The sequence below is a fragment of the Ursus arctos genome, unplaced genomic scaffold, assembly GCF_023065955.2.
Source record: "Ursus arctos isolate Adak ecotype North America unplaced genomic scaffold, UrsArc2.0 scaffold_7, whole genome shotgun sequence".
NCBI lineage: Eukaryota > Metazoa > Chordata > Mammalia > Carnivora > Ursidae > Ursus > Ursus arctos.
This window is the reverse complement of record NW_026623089.1, coordinates 65323811-65344555: the sequence shown is the minus strand read 5'-3', so window position 1 is coordinate 65344555 and position 20745 is coordinate 65323811. Positions and strand designations below refer to the sequence as shown.

At 42.7% G+C, this 20745-nt stretch overlaps 1 protein-coding gene across 3 annotated transcripts in view; it reads right to left on the bottom strand.

Moving 5' to 3' along the window:
* The window catches only part of RAB4A (RAB4A, member RAS oncogene family), a 54661-nt gene that overhangs the window by 17461 nt on the left and 16455 nt on the right, over positions 1-20745 (bottom strand). For 2 of the 3 annotated variants that reach the window (XM_057308448.1, XM_026504224.4), the window contains exons 2-6: positions 12658-12738; positions 10339-10453; positions 5247-5309; positions 3732-3886; positions 2439-2534 (exon numbers count right to left, since the gene is read on the bottom strand). In XM_057308448.1, the coding sequence (XP_057164431.1) occupies positions 2439-2534; positions 3732-3886; positions 5247-5309; positions 10339-10453; positions 12658-12738 (510 nt within the window). Of the gene's footprint in view, positions 1-2438; positions 2535-3731; positions 3887-5246; positions 5310-10338; positions 10454-12657; positions 12739-20745 lie in introns of those variants that run through there. The other variant, XM_026504225.4, reaches the window with a different exon arrangement.

Below are 20745 nucleotides of genomic sequence, written 5' to 3'. Positions count from 1 at the left end.
AGGTCATGATCTCAGGGTGGTGAGATCGAGCCCCGCATCAGGCTCCACCCGCAGCAGAGAGTTTGCTTCTCTCCCTGCATCTCACCCAGCAGCCCACTCTCTCTGTCATCTCCTCTCCACCCTCCTCTCCTTTCCCTTCTGCCTTGTTTTCTCTCTCAGCGCTCACACAAGCTAACATTTCTTCCATCACCAAACCCTGTTTAAGTTAACCCTCTGTACCTACTATACCAGTACTTTCCAAGAGAGAAGTCAACACTCACTCTTTCTCACCTCCTCTTTGTTCCTCAACTGCTGTCTTCTATTTTCATACTACTACTGGAGCTGTTCTTGATAAAGATGCCCAATGACTTCCTACACCCGCGCCAGAGGGTATTTTTTAGCTTAGGAGACTGTGCTCTATTGCATTTGATAGCGAATAAGTCTTTGACTCCTTTATCATTTTGGCTGAAATGATATCCACTTTCCCCTGGTTCTTTCCATCCATCTCTGACCATTTCCTTCTTTCTCTTTTCTAGGTTCCTCTTCACCATCTATCAGTCTCCAAATTCTGCTTTTGATCACTGCTTTCTCACTCTCAACTGCTCTCAGACGATCACATTCCTTTCATAGTTTCAACTACTCTATGTACCGATGGCTTCCAAATGTATACCTGCAGCCCAGGCTTCTCCCCAGAGCTTATGAGATAATCCCACGGGCTTGTGCCAGTGGTACTGCAAAGGGAACACATCCAGAACAGAATCATCTACATTCCCCTGAACCCGCTTATCCTCTGGTTTAATGACATCTCTTTAGCGAGTTACCCAAATGTGATATCTAGTTACCCTTGGCTCCTCGTGCCTTCCTGACCCCACCTCCTCACCACTCCCTGCCCCCAAATCAACCGCCCTGCCTACTATTTCGCATATGAGTCATATGATACTACTACCAAAGTATTTCTTAGATTCATAGAGATGAATCTCTTCGTCTCTACTTCCACATCCTCCTTAAAGATTTAATCAGTCATCTTTTACTTGGACTACTCAAAAATGCCTTAATTGCCATCCTGGTCTCCAGTCCTGTTCTCTCAATCTGTCCTCAACGTGGCCACCTACATACCTGATTTACCTCAAGTCCCAACCTGACCATATCGCTCACTGCTTACTATTCTCGAATAGCTTCCGTCCTCTACAGCAGTGGTTCTCAATCTTGGATGAACACTAGAATCAACCACTTAACAAGGGCTTTTAGAAAGGCTGATGCCTAGACCACACTTCAGCCCAATTAATCAGCATCTCAAGAGGTGGGGCCTGGGATCTGAATTTCCACGCATCCCAGGTGACTCCAGTGTACAGCCAGGGCTGAGACTCAGTAACCCACAAGACCAAGTTCCAGATCCTTGAGGAGAATCACTAGCCTGGCTGCTGCCTCTCTCCAAGCTTCTCACCTGCCATCCCCACCGCAGTCTCTCTGTTCTAGCGATTTTTACTTTCCCGGTACTTCCAAAGGATGCTGTCCCCTCTGCTGGACTACCCTTCTCCCCACTCCCTTAACCCATTCACTCTTCCTCACATTCTGAAAGGCTGAGCCTGGCTGTCACCTCCTCTTGGAACCCCCCCTGACACTACCTCCAGGACCTGGTTGGGTAGGTTCCCCTTCTCTGTGCAAACCCAGGATCCTATGCACCCCTCAATTATTATATCCACCACACTGTATGATAATTATTTTTTGATGGCTCCCATGAAAGAGTTTCTTGAAGGCAAGGGTTATGATTAAATCATTTTTGTATCCCAGCACCTGACAAAGAATAGACATTCAGATATTTGAGTGAATCAATTAAAAAGTGAATGTCCACATGTAATTTTGGTAATATTTAAATAAAACTCAACTTTAGTAAATGACATAGTATTTTGTCAGCTGCCTAAATTAGGGTTATTTTAAATTTATTTTTACTGAAGCAACAAATGCAAACGTGAGACAGGTTACCACCGAGGCACAGCCAGTTAGCTTCAGAAATAAATTCTCCACGATGTGCAAGCTGCAAGTATCGACGTCACGCATGTATCTATAACTTCCTTAATCTCACACGGCAGTCCCCGTCATGTCATGGGACCACTGGCCCAGCAGGGCTAGCAAGCTGTTCACAGAGAGTGGACAAAGATCCACTCTTCCTCCTCTAAGCAGTGGATCCACAAAAGCCATGGTTCTAGAAGCAAACACTCGCTGAAACCCTGATGGCCCATCCTACACCAGTGGTGCAAGGAAGCCACTACGAAGAAGGGCTGGGCCTTCGCCTCAGCCACGTGGACAAGACCTTCAAAACCGTAAGTGGCAATTTGAGGTTAGCAGGTGTAGGGAGAATGCTCTTTGACTAACTCACTCTCGGAAAATTAAAAAGTGGTACTATTGAGCTAGACAGTAAAATATGCTGAAGAAAAGTTTATTAACGGAAAGCCTTTTACCTGATTCAATTTTGTTAAGTATTTTTCTCGCACACTGTACAAAGGCCTCTTCCACATTCTCCCCCGTTAGTGCACTTGTTTCCAAAAACATCAGCTCTAAAAGTGACAGCAAACAAAATGCGAAGCTATGTTTAGAAGGCATCACAACTGAGGTACCGACAGCCTGCTGAGTATTCTCTTCGAATAGCAGGCAAAATGGAACTTGTTACTTGAAAACCACATATTTCTGCAAATACAGAATCAATACACGTCAATATAGTTTTTTAAACGTTGGAAGAATTCTAAGCCTTTCTCAACAGCGACGGGTACCTCCTGCTGGAGCTCGTCTGCTAAAGATGCCGCCCCAGCACCGGGGCCTGGTGAGGAGGCAGGCTGCCCGAAGCGGCCGGGCTGTCGACACGAGACGAATATTCTCCAAATACTCCTCATGTCACCATAGATACCATTGACAAGGTTCTCCTTTGCGGGAACTACACTCCAGCTTGTCATTCTGACGGTGAAGAGGTCCTCTATGGATTCATACTTTTCTTATCCACCAGAGCGGTTACTAACCCAGTGGAAAGCCTGGTTCTCTTTGCTTCTGTATCTCTAAATGGCTTCTTTTACAAACTCATGATACCTTATGTTCTTCTCACGTGCTTATTTTCTTAGCATAAAACCAGTCACTTTGTAAGAATGTAATTTGGTAGTCCTAGAGTCCAACTGAAAGTTGATACTAGGATATTTTAGTTCTGGACTGGTTCTAACAATTAAAGTCCTTTAAAAAGCCTGAATTCTTCATCTATAAGCAACCATTAGTTTTATGTGTCATTCTCTGGTTTTCTATATGGAAATTCAGAGAATTTTCAAAGGCATATAACCAAATGACTTAAATTCAATGAAGTAAAATAAAACCAAAAAGCCCAGTATTTCTTCCACTGCTTTCCCCTTCTATTTAGAGCTAATGTTTTACCAACTTAGCTCCAAATTACATTAGGAAAAAGGACAGAACATCATGCAATTAGGGCCTTTAAAAATTATTCCAACCTTTGCTTTAGACCAAGGCCTGTCCTTAGACCAAAAAGTCATTACAGAATATTAGCACATTTGCTTTTATCATAATAACTTTTGTAGGCAGAATGCAATACAGTGAAAATATGCTAAGTAAGCCTAACTTTACTAAAAACTCTAGGAAATTTCGCATTTCTTAAATACCATTTAATCTTAAAATTCCAATAGATATATATCCAAAGCAATGTTATTACCCCCAAATTTGCCCATGTGAAAAGCAGTAGTAGGTAAAAGGTCACTTGCCATTTTCTTGAGCAAATCTGGAAGCTTCTAAGAAAGTAACTTCGCGATCGGCATCCAGGTCCTTCTTGTTCCCGCAGAGGATGATCACAATGTTCTGACTCGCTAGCATTCTGGCATCTGTTAACCAATTAGTAAGCGCATTGTAGGTTTCTCGGCTGCGTAATATAAGATTGTGAAAATAGCACATGTATTTTATAAAACTAGCAACTCTTTCCAGTCATTCACACTACTCACACGCAGCTTTTGCACACGTCAGGGTAATGTCGACAACCTTTCAGGTGATGCAGGTAGCTTGAATGCCCAATCACACACCATACCACAGGGTTTGATTGTTTTGTTTCCAAAAAAATGAAACCGCAAATCAGATATTTTGCTGTTTGTTTTTGCCCAACCAAGGTGCAAAAGGACACAGACGTTCCTTTGTTCACTTCACAAATACTTACTGAGCTCTTAACTCCTAGCTCAATTATGTGCAAAATGGGTAAGCAAGATCTACCAGCTAACTGCTGCCATTTACCATGTCTGTGCTATATGGTGGGACTTTCTCATATTCTCTATAAGGACTCTGTGACATAGGCTCTATCTCCCTTTTTCATGAGAAACCTGAACCCAGGGAGTTTAATTAAGTTGCCCAAAGTCACACAAGCAGCCAGAGGCAGAGGCAGGGCTTGGCCAGGTCTGTCTAACTCCAGGACCAACTCAGATCTGCCGTTTCTGCTCTGATACACTTGGGGATACGTCTGTTCTGCCGGCACACTTAGACAGCCTGATGACTTTGCACAGGAGCAAAGCTGAGCCTTTCACCACCTGAGCAAGTGCAGTCGGGCTGGGCCAGGAGCTGCCCACTTCCTCGCCAGTGTGCCTCATCCTGAACATGCAGACTGGGTGTGTGTCACAGCAACAGAGTGACACCCTCTCAGCTGTGCAAGTTCCTACCCGGAGAGCCACCAAATGACAGGGTACAGATGACATTTTTAAGGTGGTGCCAGCAAACACTGAGATCAGCACCGATAGGACTTTGCAAGGACAAGAATGTTCTATAACCCATACAAATACAGAAACCACCGGCCATGTGTGGCTGCTGAGTACCTGAGATGGGGCAAACCTTTAATTTAATTCGTGATATGTGGGTGATAGCTACACACAGGACAGTGCACTCACAGCCTGTGCCCTCGACTTTCATCAATGTCAATTACATCAATTTACCATATGTAAACTTTCACTCTGTGACCCTTGAGGAATGTGTCAAAGTATTATGCTAAAAAACACAATGAAACACTAGGGATGCTTTCTGTATCTAAAACCTCATGGACAGATTTCCTTACCGGTTAAGTAGTGGTAGGGGTTGGCTCAAACACCTCTAAGACCCCAAATGAAAGGGCTGAGGGGATTCCAGATTCCCAGCCACACTGCCTGCCCTGACACACAAAACACACACTACATAGGTGCGCCCTGGGAAGACCAGACTGGGGAGCAGAGCCCCAAGCTGCCTCCTCGCGGGGGAGTTCCCATTACCTGGTGATGTCATAGACGAGGAGAGCTCCCGCAGCACCTCTGTAATAGCTTCTCGTCACAGACCTGGAAAAATTATACTGCTTTACTTCTAGCCAGTCAAGATCCTTTACTCCTGAGCACCGTCACCCATTTTTCTTGGTAAGCCTCACCATGGGGACAGACGTTACTAAGAGAGAAATGATTCAGACGTCTGAACGTACGTATGAGGGGCTCTTCTGTCTGAAATCATGTCACAGAAATGCTGGGGAGGTGGGGACGCTGGGCTGAGACAAATACATTTTCTAACAGGTAGATGAAGCTCTCCCACAGAACTTAAGATTATCTTTGAACTTCACAAAGAAAAGGCAAAGCGCTTAAGAGAGCTAGACGGGCGCTAAGCGCTCAGTAATCCTACTCGGCCTCCTCTGGGGGTTCCAGGCCTTCCCCACGCCCCTGTAGAGCTGCCCCCTACTCTTTCCCAGGGAAAAGGAAAGTCCTCGGATGCAAATACGCTCATCTTCCAACCAGGAACCCACAGCCACCCCCTGGCACTTACCTTTTGGCCCTCCTCACTTACTAACCAGGAAACATGGTTTTACCTATCTTATCTATCTCCACCGAGCGCCTCCCAACGTCTTCGCCATTCTCACGGTCCTGCGGGTTAGTTTCAGTAACACTTTCTCCCGTGTATTATCAGTTTCTCCCTCTTTCTTAGATTTTCCCCCATTAGCAACATAAAATGTGCTCTGGTACCTCCCATCTTAAAAAATAAGAAGATATGTAGCACGATCCTTTCAGATCTCTTCTCTGCACCCAGCTTCCTCCAGAGAGTCGTCTTTGCCAGCTGTTTCCCTCTCTTCACCTCGTCTCCAGTATCTGTGTCCCCTACTCCACAGCTCTGAGTCCAGCGGCATTTCTTGGCCCTCATCCCTCCACCTTGCCTCGCTCCACCTCTGCAGCCACCACCTCGTCCTCTCTCACCGGCCAGCTCTCCTCCTCCAGCTCTGGGTCATTCTTCTGAGCCTGCCCTGTTTGTAGCGGAGTTCCTCAGTGCTGGGGCTCAGACCTGGGTTCTCTTCTACTCACACCTTGACTCCAAGGTCACTTTCAGCTCAGACTACCTCTGTAAGATCCAGCTGTCGCCCCAACATCTCCATATGACTGCCTACTGGACATGTCACACTTCACATTTGCAAGGTAGAACACCTTGGTTCCCAGCCTGCAGGTCCATCCTGGTTTGGGGTGGGGGAGGGCACCACCACCCCTCTGTTTATACAGCCACAAAGCTCCGCGTTTATCCTCGCCTCCTCTTTTTGCCTATGTCCCTCCTGGACCCACCGGTCAGGTTCCGTCTGACTGACCGAACGTATCCTGTACCGTGCATGTCCCGCCACGCACTTCACCGGTACCATCATAATCCAAATCACCAAGTCTCTGCCTGGGGTCACCTATGCAGTCACCTATGGCTGGTGTCCCCACTACCTTGCATGCCCCACTGCCACTTGTGTCCCTCAGTCCATTTTTCTGAGCAAGCAAATTCCTCACCAAGATCTACAAGGCTCCCTGTGCTCAGGGGCTAGAGATTGAGGTCAGTCTCCAAGGGGCAATGGTTTAATCAGTCCTGTTTACCTACTGAACCCTCCATAAGAAGCCCTAAATGATGGAGTTCAGAGAGCTCCTGAGTTCATGAGCACTTGGAAGTGCTGGGAGGGTAGTGCACCCACAGAGGGCATGGGAGCTCAGCACTCAATTCCTATACCCAATGCCCAGTACATCTCTGCCATCTGGCTGTTCCTGCATTGTATCCTTTGTAATAAACTGGCGACAATAAATACAGTGCTTTTCTAAGTTCTGAGAGTCACTCTAACAGATTATTGACCCTGGGACATGGGTCACGGGAACCTGTGACTGGGGTATGAACCTGCCCACAGTGGGAGCAGGTCTGTGGGATGGCGCCCTTAGCCTCTGGGGTCTGACGCTAGCTCCAGAGAATCAGAATGGAGTTGAATTGTTGGCCACAGAGTTGGTGTTGGAGAATTGGAGAACTGGTATGGAAAACCTTGCCCCCCACCCTTTAATGTCAGAAAATAGAAACTACAGAACACTGCCTCCCTTCAGGCAAAAAGAGAAGTGGGGACCTTATCAAAAATAAACAAAAGGACTCATTATGACTTTGATACTTTGAAAAGGGCAGCTATTTTTAAATGTATTTTTAGCCCCTAAACTCCAAAGGCAGCTAGGTAGCCCGAAGTTTCCCCTTTCTACCTTTAGACTGGTCTGCAGACGGGCACATGCTTTAAGAAATGGCAGACAGGCGCCATGTGAGAAGGACCGGATCATTAGTTCTTCCTGGGGTAGCCTCTCCAAACGGTGGGAGGCCTCTTTTCCACGTACATGAAGAGGCAACTCTTTTTCTATTTTAGTTTCTAGAAACTAGCAGGTTTCTAGAGAAAGAGGTATGTAAGAGTTCTCAAGAGAAACTAAATTACATCTACTGCTGAGTCATTCATTTTAAAACACTGTATCTTGGGGCGCCTGGGTGGCTCAGTCGTTAAGCGTCTGCCTTCGGCTCAGGGCGTGATTCTCGCATTCTGGGATCGAGCCCCACATCGGGCTCCTCCGCTGGGAGCCTGCTTCTTCCTCTCCCACTCCCCCTGCTTGTCTTCCCCCTCTCGCTGGCTGTCTCTATCTCTGTCAAATGAATAAATAAAATCTTAAAAACAAAACAAAACACTATATCTTGATGTATGGTGTCTAACAAATTGTTCAAGTATACAATTTAAGTTAAATGCTTAGAAAAATACTTTTTTGAGGTATTTTCTCAAAAGTAATTTAAACCAGAGTAATACAGGCACCTAGTGTGAAAAGTAAATACTGCTAACAGGTCCAAGGTTAAAGTCTGTAGTCTCCTGCCTCACTCTTCCCTGGGAGCCCCATTCCCAAGGCCTTGGGATTTGTTTTTTTTCCCTAAATGAAGTCCTTAGCAGAATACATGTTGAATATTTGTGTGCAAGATTCTACCCTGGGCTCTGGAGAAGCAGCAACAACAAAAAATACAAATGCCCCTACTTTCATGGATCTTAGCTTTGTTTTTCTGGTATTTGCTTCCGTATTTCTATAAAATGCTTATGAAACTATTTGACTTACAAATTTCAGGGCTTACTGCTTCCCTGCTTTGATAAGAATCTAGCTCACTCATACGCCTCCAGCCCCTTCCCGGCATCCCCTCCTTCTCCTGTCGGGCAGCACCCTCGCCTGATGGCCGCCCTGTGACACCTGTCCTGGCTCATCTCCCTGGCTGGGTCCCTTGTTGGCTGGACTTCACCTTCCTCTTTCAGGGTTTACTTCCTTGTATTGATGAAGTATATCCTCCTGAAATTTCTAAGAAAGAATCCGTGAAAAGATAATCTCTGTTTCCCCTATTCTTGAATATCTAAAGGCCTTCAGACTTTATTCTCACACTTGATTGATAGTTTGGCTAAGTTTAGTATTTAGGTTGGAAAGAAATTTCCATGCTGAATTAGGAGGGCAAGTCTTCACTATCTTCTAGCTTCTCAAAGTTGCTGCTGAATCGTAGAATGAAATTCCTCTTGCTAGTTCTTCGATGTGACTGGTTTTTCTTCTTGGGATCTTTTTGTATCTTCACTTCATCCTTGTCCTCTGAAATTTCACATGATATACACTAGTTGGGATTGTTCCCTCCATTCATTTGTATTTGGTGTGACGTGGGCCCAATACATCTGGAATCCCATTTCTTTGGTAGAAAATTACAGAGATTGGAGTGTTTTATTGGGGAGGGCAACACGTTAGTATATTTAGGCCTTTCTTTTGGGGCTATTCATTTTCTGTAGAGAAAAACTGTTTTCCTGCCTGAGAGCACATATACACCTGGCTGCCAGCAACCAGGGAAAAGGCAGGGGAGGGGGCTAGGGGCCACAGACTTGCACTGTTTTCCCTCTTTTCAGTCCTTCCCTCATCCCTGCCCTCTGCTGCCCTTACAACTTTGTGTCTTGACCCTGTTTCAACTCAGAGGCTGAACTCCTCACGTGAGTACATACACATGCATATATAAACACTTCGGCAGAACCCGATGCTTCCACATCCTGACCTTCCAGTCCCTTTGCCGGGATTCAGCAGGAAGAACTGGCCTCCAGCTCGCTGGCCTTCCCCCATTATAGGCACTTAAGACACAGCTCCCTCGGCTTTCAGTCAGTCCCCATCCACTCCTTATCGCTAACATTTTTTTTTTTTTTGAAATCTCTTCATCACCATTATGTACTCTCTCTGTGAGTTAATGCCATTTCAGTTGTTCTAGAGTCACTTTAGTGAGGGTTTGGGGGGAAGAAACATAGTCTGGATTTAATCCACAATGTTTAATCAGTGGTTCCAGAAGAATGATTGTGATTAAAATTTTGTGAAGCAAACAATTATTGAACATTTCAAATATAATACACACCTGACTTTAATGCTACAAGTGAGAGTTTTAACTAAAATTTAAAACTGTGCATATCTGTTCTATCTTGACTTTGTGTATCTGTTCAAAACCACAACTAAAATATTAATCCACTTTCTTGCTTTAGTGGTTACAGAATATTAAACATGTCACCTCGTCTGCAGTGATCTAGGGTCATCATTCCAAACACCAACTATGACTGTGGTGTAATAAAAATGCGCGGGAGAGAATATTTGGTGGAATATGTATCAACCATCAGAACATGCTCTAATTAGTGTAAAACAAAACAAAAAATGCCAAAAGAGGTTTTTAAAATTCTCCTTTAAAGTGAGAAAGAAAAACTGCTGTGCTATTGCTTTGCCTTAACTGTAATCTAAAAGATGCTGTGGAACACGCAATGCCACGTCCTCCTCGTGTACTCACTAGTCCCAAAGAAGAAATTAGCGCCACGCTGGAGCGCATTCACTCAAGAGTCTAATGCATTCTTAGGAAATGAATGCTGCATGAAGGAAACGTGACTTTCAGCTTGTCTTAAAGCTTCCAGAGGTGAAGTTTCTGAAATCTGTGCAGAGGAGGAGGAGACTTTTTTATGAAGAGACTATAATTGGTTAGTTCAAATCCAATTTTCAATTATTTTTATTAAATTAGAGAGAAAGCTACCTGAATCGTTCTTGGCCTGCTGTATCCCATATCTGTAACTTTACATATTTACCACCAACATTTATTATCTTTGAGCCAAATTCCACTCCTATTGTATGATTTGAGTCGTCTTTGACTGAAAAAGAAAAAGAACAAGATATTTAATTTTAGAACATTAAAGACAGAGACTGACAGATTTAAACAAGCAAAATCAAGGGTTAAAATCAATGGAAATGTAATTTACTGTAGCCTTTCATTTCTCAATAGTCAGTTGATACGAAACACTTAACTGTTTTAAACAGAATACACGCACGGCTCCTATTCTGAAAGAGACGATAAGGCTCTTCCACAAAACCCCTAAAGCAAACCATTCATTATAAAAGCTAGGCTTGGGAGGCCTATCTACCTGTCCGCGGTGAGGGCACCACCCATGCGGACTGCATGAAACACCTGGGTGCTGGCCTGAAGGGCTCAGAGCCCCGTGACAGATCTGCTACTCAGTGAGTAATGAGGTGGTGACTGTTTCCACTATTTGAATGGATAAATACTCCAAAGAAATAAAAGGGAAGGAAAAGCACTGTAGCCTCCAAAAGAAACGTTAATGGACACCAAAGATTGAGGGAAAAAGAGGAAAAGAGAAACAAAATAAAGCAAAACCAAACAAAAATTCTGAGCATATTCTAGCTGCTGAGTTTCCATGAATCTGAGGATTATGTGGCAGTACTTCGGAATGAATTTGTTGGAGATGTCAATACTACCTGTATTGGGAGGCAGGCAAAATAAGTAGCTCGCTAAACCCACCTGGAATGAACTGTCTGTGAAAAAAACACTTCTGTGGTGATGAAGCGCCAAGCTGTCACCTAATATTATGGCCACACAACCCATGACTGACTGACACTTGATAACTGTAGCAGAGTCTAAGTGTGCTAGAAATCACGAATGCCACTTGATGGTGTGTGGTTTCCTGGGGCCAGGGGTGGGGGTTGGGGTGGATGACAGGTGAATACTGACCACACCAGCCTGTCTCAGATGATGTGGAACTAGAGAGGACATTCTAGAATTCAAGCTGCCAAGAAGCGTCAAAGTAAAAGCTTCAAGGGGTGAGCTGAAGTCCAAGGGTGTCCTGATGACAGCATGGCCACAAGACAAATACAGTGAAGGCTTTCCCATCATGCTGTAGGCCATGCAGACTAACACAACACACATACTCGTCTCTGTGGTGAGGAGTTAGGGGAGGACTGTCAAGGGAGAGCTTGCCACAGAGAGAGGCCACAAAGATAAACAGTAGGTTCTGGGCCCAACACCCTTGGGGCATTTTTTTCTGGAGATGCTACAATGCAGTCTTGGCAACTTGTGAAGAGACCTGGGCCCCCCACCCCCGGTGAGTGAATACTTGTTACATTCCGTGAGGACTGGCTCTGTGACTAACCCACGCTGGCTCTCTGTCTCTAGACAGAGGTCTCAACAAGCTCCTGGGTGATGACAACGGAAGTAGGAGAATACATTTCTACAGTTTTATTCTTCAGAGCTCCTTGCCAAGGACTCCCTCTGCTGTCAGTTTCCCCGTCTCACCCACCAGCACTTAGGCGCACATGCTTAGGATTCAGTGCAATAAATGACAGTGATTCTGTGTTTGTGCCTCCACCTGATGGCCATGGAACAGGTCATCCTCCACAATTCTTTCCATGATTATAAAAGCACTGTTTATTTTAAGGGTCTTTCAAACTTACAAGTCTTTTACAACACTTTGGAATAAAACATTCAACTCCCCTTCCCAAAACGGTGCAAGTCAATGGCAAAAAGATGGGTCTGTGGTCACAAGACCTGGACTTGAGTCTAACCAACTCTAGGGGAGCATCCCCAGGGCACACACCCAACTGCTCTAAACCTGCTTCTTGAACCCGCAAAACAGAACTGATGACAATAACTGCCTTCACTACAGTACAAGGCCACCGAGGACTCAACAGGACTGTTTTATCTACAATGTACCACTTGGGCTTCCTGGGCGGCTCCCTGTCAGGACAGGAAAGTCTTCTGCAGCCTTCTGCCTCACCATGTTGTATTTCAGTACCTGGAATGTACTGGAGTATTTGGAAAATGTAGGGTACGATAACATATTGAACAATGAAGCACCATAAAACTGAAATAACTTAATAAAAACTCAGTCATACTGCTAGAAGTTTAATATAACATAAACTTTTAGTGTTATTTTAACATACTTTTAAACTATAACTTTTTTCCTGAAATAATATTCAGAAGTTTTACCATAAACAAGTCTGAGCAAGAGAGCACTCTCAGGGGAAGACACGCATGAAACACTGACCATGTGATGTCACTTACATTTTTTTTCTATAAACTGATGAAGCAAGCAAGACTTGCCAGTTCCTGCATTTCCAATAACCAAGAACTTAAACAAAAAATCTGCAAAACAAAAAGAGGCCATGAAAAGTAACTTTATAATATGTGCTACAAATTTATTCTTAGACTATGATCAAAAAAAGTTAATAAAATTTTACTTGTTAATATAACAGAAAAAAGAGGCAACTATTCTGTGAAAACAACGAAAAACATGTCAACTTACCTTTTTACCTTTTTGATATTTGGCTTACATGCCAATTCACTGGTTTTCTAAACACTGCTCTTGGGACAATTTCTTTTGATGTTGGAAGTCTGAAGACTATTCTTGTAATGTATAAAATTTATCCCTTTGCTAGTCACTATTCAAAGAAATATGCATAAGCAATGACCAGAATAGTCTAGAAATTTCAAGTGTTTTCTGTACAAAAGAAAAACCCTGGGAAACGTCTAGGCTTTGAGAAGTCCACTCCCTTCGTCTTTTTAAAAACAGGTCTGTTTCCCCCACCCTTGCAGATTTTTGTGGTCTTGCTTCTATTCCCTTATAGAAGGGAACAGAACTTGTGGGAAGGACACTTAAGCCAAGTCTCGGTTAGTATTTGAAGTGGGAAATTTCTCTCATTCCGTATAGAAAGAATTCTTCATTTCTTCTTTACACAGAGTAATATATTTAATTTGGAATATTATTTTCCATAAAATGGAAAGGAAGACTTTACAGTAGAATCTGTTAATTAAATTAGCATGATGTAGCATCAGTAGCCCCACGCTGCCTTAATGACCAATTTTGCTTTTTCTGTTACCAAAGAACTTTAGTTCTGCTGAGACGAGGAGCTGCAGAGGAGCCACTCCTTCCCCCGCCCCTCCCACCTTGATCAGAAGCCACCATGGTGAACCCCCTGCTGCTGGACTCATTTTCGGAGGTCCTGAAGGCCCTGTTCTGTATCGCTGGTTCCCTGGTTTGCACCTCCACCTCTGGCGTTACCTCCACACACCTTTTCCAAACCCAGACCAAGCTCTCCCAGCCCTGGCTCCTTCTCTCCCCCAGGTAAGTCCAAACAGCCTATTTCTTTGCGGACACTTAACCTAGCCCTGTTTCTTCAGAACTATATCCATCATCACTCAAAGATGGAGCCTATTTAGCCTCTCACGATTTTCTCATGGTTACAGGCAATGAACGTACAGGATAAATTGGTCACCATTTAAAAATAACAAGTTTTATGCTTCTCACTGCATGTTTTTAAAGCATGCCACATTCGTGTTCACAGCAGCCCAAAAAAAGCAACCCATTTATAGATAAATGGATAAACAAAATATGGTGTAAACATACACTGGAATATTACTCAGCCTTGAAAATGAGGAAATCCCGCCACACGTTACAACACGGATGACCCTCAAACACATTATGCGAAGGGAAACAATCCAGGCGCAAAAGCAGGAACGCTGTAGATTCCATCTACGTAATGTGCCTACAGTAGTCCGACTCAGAGACAGAAAGTAGAACCCTGGCTGCCAGTGGCTGGGGAGGAGGGGAATGAGGGATGTTTAATGGACATGCGTACCAGTGTGGAAAGATGGAAAAGTTCTGGAGACAGCCTGTGGCAGTGGTTGTCAACAATGTGAATGTACTTAATGCAAATGAACTGTAGACTTAAAAAGGGGGAAAATGGCAAATCTTATATAATTTCACTACACACTCACACAAAATAAAACATGCTAAATCTAATCATATTCATTGAAGAGTCTTCATAACCTAAGAAATCAAAGGTTAAGATTGCCAGGTGAAAATGAAAACACTCGAATTTCTGTCTTGTTCAATATCTTCTTCTATTTAAAATATAAAGCCCAATACATCGTATAGTTGACCCTTGAATGACTACATGGTTCCACTTACATGTGGATTTTTTTACAGTACAGTACTGTAAATGTATTTTTTCTTCCTTGCGATTTTCTTTCTTTCTAAAAAATATTTATATATTTATTTGAGAGACAGCGAGCTCACGAGAAGGGGCAGGGGCAGAGGGAGAGGGAGAGGGAGAGACAGAATCTCAAGCATATTCCGCACTGAGTGTGGAGCCCGACGTGGGGCTCAATCTTATGACCCTGAGGATCATACCTGAGCCAAAACCAAGAGTCAAGACGCTTAATCGACTGAGCCACCCAGGCGCCCCTCCAACAAACTTCATACTCTACATCTTGTAGCTCAAACAGGTAAGTATTCATACTTTAGTAGAAAACCTTTTTGTTTGAAAACCCTTTTGGCCAAACTCCTAGAAATTCTGGATAAAACATACCATGTTTTCTAAAAAAAAAAAAAAAAAAAAAGCATAGCTGAGCTTTTAGGAAAGGAAGGAAAATTCTAGATGCTTGGAAAAGAGAAGAAACAGAAAAAAGCAGTAGGGGTCCAGATGTGTCAGTATTGAGTTTAAGACGTGTGTGGGACAGAGCATAAGAGCTTGTGCCCATGTGAAGGAGGGAGTAGAGAGCTAAATTTGAGTTAGACTGGAGGAAAAAAATCTATTCACTAGCTCAAGGGGATGAGGAGCCGTCTTTCACTCTGCCTGGCCTCTAAATGAACGGGAAGAACATTTTCCTTTGAAGATTAATCATGGGCTGGTAGGACAGGTGGGTTTGAAATTCAAATTTAAATAAACATGTGGACAATAAACCTCCAAATCAAGAAATGAGCAACAATAAAAATGAAAGTGACATGATTAGGATTCCTGGAAGAATTACTTTGGAAGGACACATCCTCAGTCCAAGAAACAGGATTCTCACATTTATAGCTCCTTGAAAATGAGCTCACAATCTAAAGTCACAAAACATTCAAGGAACCAATCCATCACAAGTGAGTCTGCCATCTGCAGACATCTAGATTACACAAGAATTTGATTTAAAAAAAAAGAATCTAATAAAGTACAGTTGATCCTTGAGCAACACAGGGATTGGGGCACTAACACTACTCCTCTCCCCCATCCCATGTTGTGCAGTTGAAAAACCCACATATGACTTTCAACTTCCCAAATACTTCACTACTAATAGTCCACTGTTGACTGGATTTTATTTATGATAACATAAATAACAGATTAACACATATTTTCTATGCTACATGTATTATATACTGTATTCTCACAATAAAGCAAGCTAGAAAAAAGAAAATGCTACTAAGAAAATAATAATGAAGGGGTGCCTGGGTGGCACAGCCGTTAAGCGTCTGCCTTTGGCTCAGGTCATGATCCCGGGGTCGTGGGATCGAGCCCCGCATCGGGCTCCCTGCTCGGCGGGAAGCCTGCTTCTCCCTCTCCCACTCCCCTTGCATGTGTTCCCTCTCTCGCTGCCTCTCTCTCTGTCAAATAAATACATAAATTCTTTAAAAAAATAATGAAGAGAAAATACATTTACATTACTGTACTGTAAAAAAAAAATTCATGTAGAAGTGGACCTGTGCAGTTCAAGCCTGTGTTGTTCATGGGTCAACATTCGTTATCTTGAGTAGACATTCAAGATGACGAATACCATAAAAAAGGAACTGAATTTATAAGAATAATATGAAAGAATAAGTAGATTTCTAGAATGTGTCCAGAAATAAAAATTGTAGTTTTTAAAATTAAAGAGTGAATGGATGGGTTAAAGAGGAATCAATAAAAATGAGGAGAAAATTTATGAACAGGAATAGAGACTGAAGAAAATTACCAGAAGGCAGAACAAAGAGTTGAGAGGAGAGGAAACTGTGTGGGTTTAAGAAACATGGAGGATTGAAGGAAAAGGTCCAGTATAGGTCTAACAGGTGTTTGGGAATGGAAAAATAGAGAATGTGGTATAGAGCCAATATTCAAAGAAACCACGACTAAGAATTTCAACAGAATTAAAATTAAAGGGACTGTCAGATCAAAAATAACTATGAACCATGAGAAGGATAAATAAGAGTAAGTCCACAGTTAAACACATCATCATCACCGTGAAACAGAAGAACATACCCCAGACTTGGAGCTGAACAAGCTGGCAATCTGGAAATGGCAATGGGTGCAGATTTTAAAAAGCACCAACAGAAAGCTGCTCTGTCTAGCCATAGACCCAGGTAAGGGCAGCCTAGCAAGTGAGAAAACTTCTACACATCAATGGCTCTACTGCAGCCAGACAGCACAGGAAAATCTGTGACCCCACCCCCACCCATGCCAGCAAAGACTGAGTGGGGGGCCTAGACGTCCCCCAGTGAGGCCGCAGAACCTCATTACAGCAGGGTGGTGTCAGAGAAGACCAAGCATGGAGCTGAGATGCTCATCCCTGCTAGCTGGTTATGAGCCGCCCCCAGCCCTCACCCTGGTGTCAGCAGAGACCACGGTGGTTGGTGGTGATGTGGGAGATGCAGGACACTGGAGCACTCAGCCCCACCGAGCAGGAACAAGGAGCACTCCCTCCACCTATATGTCAGTGGGAGCCAAGCATGGAATACGCACTCTACCGCCACCTGGCGGCAACAAGGCTGTGCCCAAGAGTGGAAACCAGTTAAATGAAAGATTTAAATAAAGATCTGAAGTCTCATAACATAATATAAAAATGTCCAGGTTTCAAGTGAAATCACTCATCATACTGAGAACCAGGAAGGCCTCAAACTGAAAGAGAAAAGATAACCTATAGATTCCAATGCCAAGACAACAGAAGTGTCAGAAATGCACGACAAAAATTACAAAGCAACTTAAAAAATCTTTTAAAAGATTTTTAAATATAAAAATATTTCAACAACACAAACATGCTTGAAACAAATGAAAAACAAATCTTTAGCAAAGAGAAAGTCGTATCAAAGAAATAAAAGGTATAAAGAACCAAATGTAATTTTACAGTTGAAAAATACAATAACAAATATAGAGCTCAGGGGATGAGCTCAACAGCAAAATGGAAGGGACAGGGGAACACTCAGTGAACCCGAGGTCAGAAAACATCCAATCTAAACAACAAAGAGAAAACAGACTGAAAATATATGAGTAGAGCCTCATGGACCTTTGATTCTATAAAAAAAAAAAAAAAAGCTGATATTTGCGTCACTGGAATCAGGAAAGAAGAGGAAAAAGAGAAAAAGGTTGCAAAAGTATTCAAAGAAACAATGGCTGAAAACTTTCTAAATTTGTCAAGAGACATAAATCCAGATTCAAAAAGCTGAGATGAATCCAAATAAATCCATGCCAATATACATCATAACTAAACTCCTGAACACTAAAGACAAAGAAAAAATCTTGCAAGCAGCCAGAGAAAATGACAGCTTGCCTACAGAGAAAAAAATAATCCAATGACAGCAGATTTTTCATCAAAAACCACAGGGGCCAGAAGGAAGTGGCACATTTTTGAAGGGCTGACAGAGAACTCTCTATCCAGAATCTTATATCTAGTGAAAATGACCTTCTGGAATGAAGGGAGAATCAAGACATTCTTTGGGGCTGGGAGGGGTGGGGGAGACTCTACAGAATTTGTCAGCAACAGACCGATCCTAAAGGCATGGTTAAAAGAAGTAAAGAAGTTCTCTAAATAGAAAGTAAATGATAAAAGGAGCCTTGGAACATCAGGAAGGAAGAACTTGGCAAACAAAAACATGTATAAACAAGGGGCGCCTGACTGGCTCTGTCAGAAAAGCGGGCAACTCTTGATCTCGGGGTCATGAGTTTGAGCCCCATGTGGGGTGCAAAGCTTACTGAAATAAAAACTTTAAAAGAAGGATAAACACAATAGGCTCTTCTTTTTCTCCTATTGAGCTTTCTAAATTATATCTGGCTGTTAAAGCAAAAAAGGATAACACTGTCTTACGTGATTCTAAATATGAGTAGAGGAAACATTTAAGACAATTATATCAAAGGTGGGACACAGTAAAGAGATGTAAAAGAAGGTAAGGTTTTTATATGCTCCTCAAATGGAGAAAATGATGACACCAGTAGACTGTGGTATGTATATATAATGAAACACGCAGAGCAACCCTTAAAAAACCTATACAAAGAGATATACTCAAAAATATTATATATAAATTGAACAGAATTCCTAAAAATGTTCACGTAAACCACAGGAACACTGGAAAAAGAGAGAAATGAAAAACAACAGAATAAAAACTGGCAAAAATAAGTCCTAATATACTGATAATTACAATAAATGGAAACTGTGTAGATATACCAATTAGACAAAAACTGGAAGATTAGATGAAAAAAACATGACACGACTATATGCTGTCAACAACAAACTCACTTCGATTATGATACAGGCAGGCTGAGAGTGAAAGGATGGAAGAAGCTGTATCATGCAAACATTCGGCAAAGGAAAGCATTATGATTATCATCATCAGATAAAACAGACTTCATAGCAAGCAAAAATGCCTCAGACCAAAAGGGTTATTACATGATGATAAAGGAATAAATCTACCCGTAAGACATAGGAATCCACCCCTGAAACTAATGTAACGTTATGTCAATTATATATCAAAACAAAGAATGACACAGGAATCCTAAATGTGTATGCACCAAATATAGAGCTATGAAGTATCTGTCAAGCAAAAACTGACAGAACTCACAGGAGAAACAGACAAATCCACAATTATGGTTGGAGACCTCAATACCCCTCTCTCTACACCTGAGAGAACCAGACAAAAAGTCAGCAAGCACAGAGAAGAACAAACACACAGTAAACCAACGCGCTCTGGCTGCATTTACAGAATACTCCACCCAACAAGAGCAGAACACGTTCTTTTCAAGGACCCATGAGACATATTATTAAGTTAGACTATATCCTGGGTCATAAAACCAACCCCAGCAAGTTTAAAAGAACTGAAATCACATAGAATGTGTTCTCCAACCACAATGTAATCAAACTAGAAATAAGTAACATGAAGACAACAGGAAAATCTCCAAATACCTGAATACTAACCAACATACTTCCAAATAATCTAGGACTTTTTTTTTTTTTTTTTAAGATTTTATTTATTTGAGAGAGAGGGAGAGGAGCGAGCATGAGCTGGGAGGGGGGCAGAGGGAGAGGGAGAAGCAGACTCCCCGCTGAGCAGGGAGCCCAATGATGTGGGGCTCGATCCCAGCACTCTGGAATCTTGACCTGAGCCAAAGGCAGATGCTGAACTGACTGAGCCACCCAGGCCCCCCTAAATAATCTATGATTTAAAAAAGCCTCATGGGAAATCAAACAAATATATTGGGCTGAATGGAAAAGAAAATACAACCTATCAAAATTTGTGGGATACAACTAAAGCATGGCTGAGAGGAAAATTCTGAGCACTAAATGCATACATTAGGAAAAAAGAACGTCTCAATCAATTATCTACATTCCTACCTCAAGAACCTAGAAAAAGAAGAGTACAATAAACTTAAAGCAAGCAGAAAGACGGAAATAATAAAGAGCAGAAATCAATGAAACTGAAAATAGAAGAACAAAAGAGAAAATCAATGAAACAAAAGCTGGCTCCTTGAAGAGATCAATAACGTTGATAAACTTCTAGCAAAACTGTGATGAGTTCAAGGAATTAGGGGCCAATCCAGGAAAAAGACGTGACCGTGAGATGGCACAAGCCCCTTTCTTTGGGCAGCACTTTGACAGGCTGCACTGGAGGGGACATCCCTCAGGGCAGGAGAGCTTCCAGACACGGTGCCCAGAAGGGGGACAGGGCACGGGCACTTCCGGGGGAGAAGGGTCTGCAGAGGGGATTTATGTGCCCACATGATGTCACTCACCAGCCTGGCGGGCAGCCAGCAGCCTGACGTTTTTTATAGCCCCTGAGTTTGTTTATCAAAGGTTAGCAGATGGTGAGTGTCATTTCACAGGGTACGCAAAGCAGGAAGTCTCTAAATGGCTAAAAATATGCTTATTTGGGCTGTATTTTAAGCAATGGAGTGTGTAAGAATTTTAGTTTAGTGCTGGCAGACTTTGAACTAATGTCTCAGCTTGCTGTGAAGAAGAAAACAACACAGGGGCCAATATACAGGGCCACCTTCAATCCATTTATGTAACTAAGACTGACAAAGAAAAGCAGAGAAGACACAAATAGTCGATTTCAGGAAGTAAACAGCACATATCACTACAGACCCTGCAGAC